General features: G+C 37.5%; 1 protein-coding gene and 1 non-coding gene across 6 annotated transcripts in view; both read right to left on the reverse strand.

The window, feature by feature from the left end:
* Window positions 1-11,444, reverse strand: part of ZNF638 (zinc finger protein 638) — a 133,435-nt gene that overhangs the window by 59,744 nt on the left and 62,247 nt on the right. For 4 of the 5 annotated variants that reach the window (XM_059405885.1, XM_059405884.1, XM_059405882.1 and 1 more), the window contains exons 2-3: window positions 7,112-8,621; window positions 2,161-2,222 (exon numbers count right to left, since the gene is read on the reverse strand). In XM_059405885.1, the coding sequence (XP_059261868.1) occupies window positions 2,161-2,222; window positions 7,112-8,621 (1,572 nt within the window). The remainder of the gene's footprint in view (window positions 1-2,160; window positions 2,223-7,111; window positions 8,622-11,444) is intronic. The other variant, XM_059405887.1, reaches the window with a different exon arrangement.
* Window positions 5,066-5,177, reverse strand: LOC132022895 (U6 spliceosomal RNA). Its single transcript, XR_009405784.1, has one exon. It is a non-coding gene; the product is annotated as a U6 spliceosomal RNA (small nuclear RNA).

Below are 11,444 nucleotides of genomic sequence, written 5' to 3' on the forward strand. Positions count from 1 at the left end.
TGGGATCGAGCCCCACATCGGGCTCTCTGCTCAGCAGGGAGCCTGCTTCCTCCTCTCTCTCTGCCTGCCTCTCTGCCTACTTGTGATCTCTGTCAAATAAATAAAATCTTTAAAAAAAAAAAAATGACTTTGGGGACGCCTGGGTGGCTCAGTTGTTAAGTGGCTGCCTTCGGCTCAGGTCATGATCCCAGCGTCCTGGGATCGAGTTCCACATTGGGCTCCTTGAGCCTGCTTCTCTCTCTGTCTCTGCCTGCCACTCTGTCTGCCTGTGCTCACTCTCGTGTTCTCTCTCTCTCTCTGACAAATAAATAAATAAAATCTTAAAAAAAATAAAAATAAAAATAAAAATGACTTTGGGGTCCCTGAGTGATGTAGTCGCTTAAGTCTGCAGTCAGACTCCTTGTTTCAGCTCAGGTCATGATCTAAGGGCCATGAGACAGAGCCCTGCATCGAGCTCCACGTTCAGTGTAAAGCCTGGTCAAGATTCTTTCCCTTCCTTCTCCCTCTCTCCATGCTCCTCCCCCTACTCAAGGTCCTGCTGCCCTTTCTGGCTCTCTCTAAAAAAAATAAATTAGTTAGGGGCGCCTGGGTGGCTCAGTGGATTAAGCCACTGCCTTCGGCTCGGGTCATGATCTCAGGGTTCCTGGGATCGAGTCCCGCATCGGGCTCTCTGCTCAGCAGGGAGCTTGCTTCTCTCTCTCTCTCTCTGGCTGCCTCTCTGTCTACTTGTGATTTCTCTCTGTCAAAATAAATAAATCTCTAAAAAAAAAAAAATAAATTAGTTAAATCTTTAAAAAATAAATATAAGGGGCATCTGGGTGGCTCTGGGGGTTAAAGGCTCTGCCTTCGGCTCAGGTAGTTATCTCAGGGTCCTGGGATCGAGTCCCACATCAGGCTCCCTGCTCAGTGGGGAGCCTGCTTCTCCCCCACCTGCCTGCCTCTCTGCCTACTTATGATCTCTGTCAAATAAATAAAATCTTACAATAATAATAATAATAATAATGAATATAAAATAAAATAAAAACTACTTTGAATTAAGTTTATCACATGACTGGAAGAGTCCTGAACAATCTCAAAATATTTTGATAATGTTTTCATAAAGAACAAAACCAAAACCCAAAACAGCTGTGACAAAATCATTTGCCCCAAAACATGTTCCTATCATCAGTTTAGGGACCGGTAACTTCACACAACTATATCATTGTGTAGAGTACAGGGAATACAACTGAATTTTGTTACTCCATGAGATATATAAGAGATTCCTGCTGAAGTTACACTTTTCACCTTCATAGGTGTCTGTCTTAGAAAAGCAAAAGGTTGGGGCGCCTGGGTGCCTCAGTGGATTGAGCCTCTGCCTTTGGCTTGGGTCATGATCCCAGGGTCCTGGGATGGAGCCCTGCAATGGACTCTCTGCTCAGCAGGGAGCCTACTTACCACTCCCCCACCCCCCTGCCTACTTGTGATCTCTGTCAAATAAATAAATAAAATCTTTAAAAAAAAAAAAAGGGCAAAAGGTTGAAGAACTGAAGAAACAATGCTGAGGAACCAACACATTTAGCTTGTTTATCTCCCACTTAAGGTTTATTCTTTTTTTTCCCTAAGATTTATCTATTTTGAGAGAGAGAGCACATACACATGAGCAAGCAAGCAGGGGAAGGAGCAGAGGTGAACGGAAAAGGAGGCTCTTAACTGACTGAACCACCCAGGTGCCACTAAGGTTTATTCTTTTTTTTTTTTTAAGGTTTTTTCTTAAAATAGGTTCTAAACCAGAGGAGAGCTTTGCACATGAAATTAAATATTGGTGTTTGGTTTGGGGTGGTTTTTAGTTTTTTGTCCTTTGGGAAAGCGGAGCAGATAGGAAAAGGGAATGCTATCTACTCTAAAATAGTTAAACCACTACAAAGCAGGCAAGCCAGCAAGGAATGAACCCATGATACTAAGTCTACCTACTGGGAATAATTAGAGAGAGAAGAAAACATCATATTTAATTCTCTCCTTTTGGAAAAAGATTAAACATGCTTCATAAAATATTTCAAATATGCAATAGCTTTCTAAGAATATTTTTCTCTAAAGTACCACACTAAAGTTATTAAACAGTCATACCTGAAAATTACTATTTCATAAATTTGCTACCTATAAAAAAGAAAAATTTGTTCTTACTGTTGACGTAACTGGCGGCAACTCTCAATATGAGTAGATGTATTTTGATGCTGAATCCAATCCTATTGTGAAAGGAGAAAAGCACTGAAATTAGAATATTCCTCACACTATGAAATTAGGCTTTTAAAAAATGACACAGGATTCTTTTTTCAAAAATTAACAAATGTAGTTATAAATAACATTTGACTACTCAATAATATTTCACAAAAATAAAGTACCTCCAAACAAAGGTACTTAATACCAGACCTTACTGATGCCATTTTGAAACATTTTAGTATAGAAAACATTTAAAAAATCATACCCATGGATACTCATTTTGAAATCAAATATATTTAACCTTGGAAAAAATAAAAGCATTTTTCAGAAATAATTCATCTTACATATAAAAATACTCCAGAAAACACCAAAAACTCCATAAATAAAATAGTATCTGAAATGGCATCTCAAAAATATAGTATCAATAACTTGTATCTCTAAATTCAAGCTAACAACATCAACAACAAAAAATCCTACCTCTTAGGTCAGTACCATTCCAAACAAGGTACCCACTATATTGATAAAGGATAAGATTAGTAAAAATATGAAAAACTGCTGATTAAATCTAATTTATTTTCAGGATTTAAGGGAAAGTAACACCATTTCAAAGACACAATATCCCTTACATAGAGCTTTACAATGAACAAAATGCTTTTTTAATACATTACTTCATTTATAAATCTGCCCTAAAATTACATTGTGTACCCACAAAACAGCTCCTGGAAGATACATCTGATTAAAATTTTTAGAAAAGACAATGTACAGTTTTCAAAGATACAGTCCCCCAAGTGAAACAGTTAAAAGCAATGTGTATTATTACTCAATGTTTTATTGTTTCTCCGGCATTTGGATAGGTAAAAAAAACTTACTCAACGGTTCTGTATTTTAAAATGTTCCTTGAAGAAAATGTTATTCATATCCATTTCAAAAACATTTTAATATGTCACTGCTACAAACTAGAAGTTTCCACAGTTAAAACCACAGTTGACACTAATTTTGGAATCTGTCTTGTCAAGAACTATCTGAAGACAAGTGTGTGCTATTTATAATACTCAGCAACAGGTTAGGAAAAACCCTAAACTACTTCATTAAGCCATGAAACTGATTGTGGATTGCAAAAAAGAAATGTCTGCAGATCCCGCTCAATGGTACAAATAGAAGCTAGAAGAGATTGGCAGTGAAGAGTCTCTAGTACTGCTGAACCCATGTCTTTGACATTAACTGGACATTGTTTACATCAAACAGACACACTGGCAAATAGTGGTTGGGCATAATTTATTTACACCATAAAGCATTTTATTTGAATAAGTAATAAGTTGCCATCATTTAAAAATCCAGTGATTTCTACCCCCAAATCCAAACTTGCAGCTTTTCTTGAAAAAACAATACTGGATGTATTCTGTATAGCAAGTATCAGCTGATGCTGATACCTGCCCTATTTGAGGCATACTCTCCAGTTCTATACAAACATATATATATATATATATATATATATATATATATATATATGCATATGAATACACACACACACACTCACACCAAGTACTATTTAACAGGCCCACTTCACTCATGATAGCACTTGCTTTAAGCTCAATAAATATACCTATGCCACCCAATTTCTAGACTGTCTAGAGTATCCAGATTAGATAAAAAGGATCCAAAAGCAGTACTGCCTCTCTAGAGAAAAAGTGATAATTACCTACTAAGCAGGAAATGCTTGTAAAACTGCAGGCTTGAGTAGGCACAGAATCAAACTGTGAAAATACCTACCCATATGAGTTTACTCTATCCTCCAATTATCTCAAAAATCTTTTATGTCAATTAATATTTTCTCAAACTGAATTATTTAAGTCAGAAAGACAGCTTCTAAACTGAGGACAGCCCAAAAGACATAACATCTGAACTAAGCACAGCTCCTTCTCTTGACATCTGAACCCCAATTTAGAAAAGAAATACATTTTACAGTCTACTGTTGCCCTTTTCAGGCTATAGTTTTAAAGATTCAGCGGTGGGGGACTATCTGTCAAATGACAATTAGCCAAAAAAAAAAAAAAAAAAAAAAAGGCAGTCGATACTTTACATTAATTGGCTACATTATTTACAATGTCATATAAATGCATATTTACAAGGTAGCAAGATATAGCACACAGAAAAAGAGAAGTTGTTTGTACCACCTATGTTCATGTTCACAAATCCCTATCATGGGGTCATCTAGTAGTAAAGAATTCATTAGTTAGATCCATCATGCTGTTATTAAAAGAAAAGGTGTTTTAAATGGCAATCTCTGTGAATTCTAATGAATCAATTACTAATGATTTATTTTTCGAAGTTTTATTTTTATCATACTAACCCAGACTTTCACCATCTTAAACTTGAAGGAACTAGGGAAGCCTCATATTCAGTGCCCTACCATTATCTTTTCTCATTCTTATTCATCTTGCATACATTTGTCAGATTTATCTCCCTAAAATACACTTTGAACATGTCACTTCATGTACCAAAAACCTTAATTAGCTTCCTAATGCCTTTCACCTCAAGTCTAAATTCCTTAAGCTCACCTCAAGTCTAAACTCCTTAAGCTAAGCTTTTGAAGGCCTTTGGTACCTACTGTTACTGCTGACATGGAAAATGTCATTCCTCCTTCCCTAGGTATATCTGAAGCCTACTCATTATTTAAGACCTATATTTAACCAACTCCATGAAGTCTTCCTTCCCAAATCCTTCCAGGCCAGATTCAACATAGTTAGTCTCTGTCACTAAATCTTACCCAACTAGTCTTTTGAAGTCAGAAAGTACATTTATACTTTTGGGGGGAGGGGCACTTTCTTTTTATCTGTATGAGATGATGACGGCAACTACACTTACTACAAAAAACATGGAACATATCATGTCATGGAACATCACATGTCATCCTTGTACATGGGGCATGCTAATCTTCTCTCTATTGATTCAATTTTAGGTAAGTGCTGCCAAAGCAAGCATTATTTATACTTCTTTTTAATTATATGCTGCTAAAAACACAATATGTTGATAAATTAATAAAGCTGGCCTGAACCAATATAAGCCTAAAGTCAAAGTAGATATATTAAATCTCTCTCCCCTACAGCACATCCAAAAAGTTAAATGCAATCACTGAACCATGTGATGCCCTCTAATTTTTAAAATTCCTTTGGTGTGTAATTTTTCTCTTCAGTGAGACTGTTTAAACTGCTTAAGACTAACATCTTCATTTTATATAGCTCTCATTTCTGCCCAGCATCTAATACAGCCATGTATGAAACTGGTAATCAGTAAATACCTACTGAATAAACGTATACCTTTTCCATTCGACAAAATAAAAAATTTTAAGTTCTTTATTTTAATATACCTTTCTTGGATTCACCATGACTAGTTAAAAGTTCAAATGGAACACAGACAGCCTATTACTCAATTAGGAACTTAGACCAGCACTACTTAAAGGCTAAGTACTATGAATTATTCTGAGATTTTTCAAGATTTGGCTATCTCCCTTGATAGGGACACCAACTATTATTTTACTAGAACTCCACAAATTTGGCTAAAATGAGGAAGAATGTCACTTTCCTTTGCTAGAGTTAACAAAAGCATCAGCTGAAATCTGTGAGTGGATAATACAAAGACAATAAAAAAGGGCAGCACTGGAAGTAGAAAAAAAGAGAATTAAACACCTATAGGTTTTTAAACCTATACAAAGTATATAGCCAATGATATGGCGTTGAATCGAAGCTTATTCCATAGGAAGTACATTCCTTCCTGACCATTTATAATATAAATCCACAAATCCCATTAGTGAACAGAAGAAACAGTGGTTTCCAAATACATGTAAGTAAGTAAATCATACTGGAGAATTCCTACACAAATCCGCCAACGATTACAGTTGACCCTTGAACACCGGTTTGAAGTGCACGGGTCCACTTACACACAGATTTTTACAGTATACATAAATGTATTTTCTCACCATCTTCTTACTATTTTCTTTTCGCTAGCTTACTTTTATCATAAGAATACAGTATACAATACTATTAACATACAAAACGTATTAACCAACTATCTATGCTGTCAGTAAGGCTTCTAGTCAACAGGCTATTAGTAGTTTTTAAGGAGTCAACTTGGACTTTCAACGGTGCAGGAGTTGGCACCCCCAAGCCCCAAGCTGTTCAAGAGTCAACTGTACTATCAAAAAAGTATATTCTACATTACTCTTCAGCACTTCTATAAAATACTTTCTTCTAATTATACTGACGATAGAGGTACCTAAGGCCTTTTTTATTATTTTAAGATTTTTCTCTCTAAAGTTTACCATTTTACACTATTCTGAGTTGACAGCTAACCCCAAAATAATTGTTCTTGACTCAATTTTGCTATGGATTAAGTTTAGGAAGCTCCTTCTCATGAAACACTAAAAATCCTAGTCTAGCTAGAATCAGAAAATATTAAAATTAACATTAACTGTCTTTTAGCCCAACACAGGTAGATACATGCAAGGCTGCAATACACTGTCTCTTGAAAGTGTGCAGTACAAATATTTTATTCCAACTTTTTATATTTTTATAGTAACAGATTCTATTTAAAGTTGACTCATGAGATGTTGTTTTATAAGTCCATGGTTTATGTTATATAAATTTTATGTTGCATGAATTTTCTGAGAGAACTAATCCAAAAGTTCAAAGTACATGGACAAACTAGGTCATGTGCCCAGTCACAAGAATACAGAAAGCCTAACACTCAATCCAGTATTTAGGCCAGGACCATTTAGATTACAACTAAGCAGGGAAGTTGCAATCACAAATAATTTCTGCCATGTCCTCAATGCCTAGTTAAGACCAGCACAATATAAAAATTTAGAGGAAATTTGGGCGCTGAGTATCATTATACAGTGATCTTTAAAAACACTCACCTTCAAATGACTACATTCTACGTTACACAGAGAACACAAATGTGGAAATATTCTTGGAGACGCTGCATAATAATCATTCATCATAGAGGGAGTTGGAAGTCTCTTCATCTTCTGGGCATCAGCATGTGAAAACTTTGGTAACCATGATGCTTTCACAATCCCAAAGGGCGACTGAATCGGAATGTCAGCCTCTGACCGGTAATTCTTTTTGCTTCCTCCTGATCCATGTACACTAGATGAATTAATCACTGGTTCATGTGGGATCCGCTCTTGCTGGCTTACAGCTGAAATTAATTCTGATGAAAAAGGTTGCTGGTTCATAGGTGGAGGAATAAGAGACTGATTCATTGTCTGGTTAACTGTTTGGCTAATGGATTGACTGACGGATTTTACTGGTTCAAGGACTGACTGTCCTGAAATGTGTAAGCCTGACATCTTAGTTCCACTCTCAACTGGGAAAAAGGACTGATTATTAGAGGACTCACCGGGGAAGTCCATCTGTCGAAACACATCTTCAACAGGAAACATAGAATTACATATCACATTTGGAGTGGGAACAGAAGCAGAAATGCTCTGCTGTGACCGAAATTCATTCTTGACCTCATCTGTTGGAATTTCAGGATCATAAATACGTACTTCAAGTGGATCTTCTGTGTAGCCATATTTGCTTGCATGCCCATAATCAATCACATTACTTGAAACTGCCTCATTACCAAGCGTTTCTTTATTTCTGCTGTGAGAAGGCAAATTGGGTAATCGACGCCCCATCTTTCGCATTCTTATATCCCTCAAAATTAATGGCATATTTTCAGGGGTTAGCTGTTCATCAGGATAGCGACTGAGTTCTTCTAAATCTTCATTAGATAATCCAAAACTTGCTAAGATACTTGAGGCACTCTCTTTTGTATAGCGGCTCTGCACTTGAGGACTCTGCTCTGTAACCTGTGTTAGACTCTGTTTCACTCCCACTGATGCAGATATATGAGGCTCATCATCCCACCGGCTACCATGAGGCTTCCCCTTCTTTTGTTGAACTTCATGAAAATCCAATTTTTCTTTGGTCAATCTTGGATCAGTTCGGTGTTGAGTTACCTGAACATTCATTCTCTGTGGTCCCATGTTCTGATAAGATTCATGGCCAGCAAATCTGTGCGGAATTCCACGGGCTCTCCCTGCTGGGTAAAATCTTGGAAGACCCATGGATCCAGGTCTCATAAATGGTCCTGGAGGCCTCATCCCAGAAGGGTTAGGTGCTCGCGGCCTCTGAAGTGGAAAGTTTCCTCGAGGATTAAACCTGGGTCTCGACATGGCTATTTTCAAGAAAGCCTGATTTAATAATGTATAAGGTGGTGTTGAACTATGTGAGGCAACGGCATTCAGCTGCTGAAGAGCCAACTGAGTCTTAATCTGAGCAAAGTGTAAAGGAGATGGGCCCAACAGAAGTGGGTTTGCAATGCCCAGGTTCAAGGAATTCACAAGTGGTGCGAAATTTTCCAAGAATAACACAAAGCTGAAAGTTAAAACACAAATATTAGATCATTTTAACTCAAACTACGTCATGAAGTGGGTTCTACAGCCAGTGTAAAGCATTTTGAAATAAAGCCATGAAACCATCCTCCATTCATATACTTTTAGGGTGTTTACGAGAATTGTTAACTTTCCCAAAATGTTCTCTTCTTTTCTTTCCCGAATCCAGAGCACACACCCCAAACCTCAAGCCAGAGTTCATGTACAAAGTGTTGCACTGGGTGCTGTCCTAGGTGCTGAGCGGTAATTACAAATCCTTTTACATAATCTTGAAAAACACTGGGGATTTATTTCATGCTTTGTTACTGGAAAAAAAGAGGAAGTCATTAAAATATTTAGAATGTATTATTCTTAATATGTACGTTAGGTACGAACCATTAAAACAAAAACTGTAAGCCTAAAATTTTACAAGACCCATTTCTCCAAGACACAGTGTTCCTTGAAATCGTATCTCACAAATTCCATATAGTAATTAGACTATGCTTAAGTTTCCATTATTTTTTTTAAGATTTTATTTATTTATTTGACAGACAGAGATCACAAGTAGGCAGAGAGGCAGAGAGAGAGAGAGAAGAGGAAGCAGGCTCCCTGCTGAGCAGAGAGCCCGACGTGGGACTCGATCCCGGGACCCCGAGATCATGACCTGAGCCGAAGGCAGCAGCTTAACCCACTGAGCCACCCAGACGCCCTTAAGTTTCCATTATTAAACAATGTTTCTTTTAAGAAGAAAACTTGACTAGAGTCTGACAAAAGAGTGCACAGGAGCATAGACTGATTATAACAGACGACATAATAAGCAGCACAACCACCAGTCACCTTTCTCTTGGATTCCCTCCAGTGTATAGGCAAATATGTATAGATAATAACAAAGACTAAGTTTATACTATTCATGTGCCAGTGACTGTTCTAAGCACTTTGTATGGATTGATTAATTTAATTCTCACAACAACCCCTTCAAATATTAAGTTTTACAGACAAGGACACTAAGGCACAGAAATGAAGTAACTTGCACAGATAATAAATGACTGGGCCAAGATTTGCACTCAAGGTAATTTAACCCCATAACACATGCTCTTAACCACTAATAGATGTGAGCAAGAATATTCTGCAGTTCCAGACACTGTATTAAACTGGTTGCTGTCCAGCCATGAGAGCACAACACAACTCATTCTAACCGGAGTCTCAGGAAAACAGTGATTTAGCTATCATTCAGGACCAAGGTCAGCGACCACCGACCTGGACTTCCTCTCCCAGTTTAAAAAAAAAAAGACTATGCCTGTTTACCTACTTTTATACCTGACAGAAATGCAAGGTGGGAAACACGAGGTCTTGAGACATCTACACTTACTGTGAAAATCCACACTACAGATCATATTTGATGATCATCGCTTTCTGGTTCAAGCTACAACTTCACCCATAACTCCACTACATCCTTTTTAAATTTATAATGGTAGTGAAATGTTAATTTGGCTGAGAAATGGGCTTTATCTGGTTAACACACTCCCTTCTAATCATCTGTTCCAATCAAAACAAACAAAATAACTATGCCCTGGACCATCATGACTTACTTGATTTTACTCAATGGTAAGCCCCCATTAAACCTTTCTGACCACAAAGGTCCAAACTTTCTTATTTGTTGCTTGTTCTATTTGGGATTCATACATTTTGTGTTCATATGTGTGATCTTTTTTTTAAACTATCCACTGTCAATTAAAAGCATATGTTTATTGCTGTCTTACCTTCCAAGCATAAACTCTACTCCTACTTAAAATACCCTCAAATAGGGGCACCTGGGTGGCTCAGTGGGTTGAAGCCTCTGCCTTCGGCTCGGATCATGGTCCCAGGGTTCGGGGATCAAGCCCCACATCGGGCTCTCTGCTCTGCAGGAAGCCCGCTTCCTCCTCTCTCTCTGCCTGACTCTCTGCCTGACTCTGCCTGCTTGTGATCTCTGCTAAATAAATAAATAAAATCTTAAAAAGAAAAAGATACCCTCAAATATTTGTTAACCTGTTTGATCACATCCAGTCATTAACATACATAATTAATTTTCAAATCGGAATGAAACACAACAACAAAAATTACACAAGCTTCTAATTCAACAGATACAAGCAGCAGACACAAGTTTAGCAAACAATGAAATGATATCCGAATTGTGTCAATAATGTTCATTTATAACAAACTCCAGGTCTTTTTAGACAACAGCCATACGAAACTGTGCCTGTTTTCCATAAAATAGAATTATTTCCAAAAAACTCTGTCTTACATAAACAGTTTGTCATCTAGTTACTCAAAATGTTTCAGCACCGTTTTCCTTAACTGGTGAGGACTCTTCCCACAACATCAGGAACACAAACTCTGCCAAGTACGTTTGTCCCCCATAAGGAAATCAAAAAGAACAGATTTCAGTCCTCTACCTACCACATGGAATTGTGAACAAGGTATCATTTAGAGGTATGTAAGTCCTAAGTTCTTTAAAGGAAAAAACTTACCTACATATTTCCTAATGGGTCTATGATATATGTTTATAGACTGTAAGAGAGCAGCCCTTCACAAACTGTATTCTGCAGAAATATCCTGTTAAGACTGTAGGTCTTCCACAAACAAATTCCCTGGTCAAGAAAGTCTGAAATGCATGCACTAGCTACTCTTCCTAGAGAGACATGATGCTTACTGTACATTAAAGGCTGTATGATGCTGTTGTTTATTTAAAAACTTCATTTTGGGGGCGCCTGGGTGGCTCAGTGGGTTAAGCCACTGCCTTCGGCTCAGGTCATGATCTCGGGGTCCTGGGATCAAGTCCCGCATC

This window comes from Mustela nigripes, chromosome 7, assembly GCF_022355385.1.
Source record: "Mustela nigripes isolate SB6536 chromosome 7, MUSNIG.SB6536, whole genome shotgun sequence".
Classification (NCBI taxonomy): Eukaryota; Metazoa; Chordata; class Mammalia; order Carnivora; family Mustelidae; genus Mustela; species Mustela nigripes.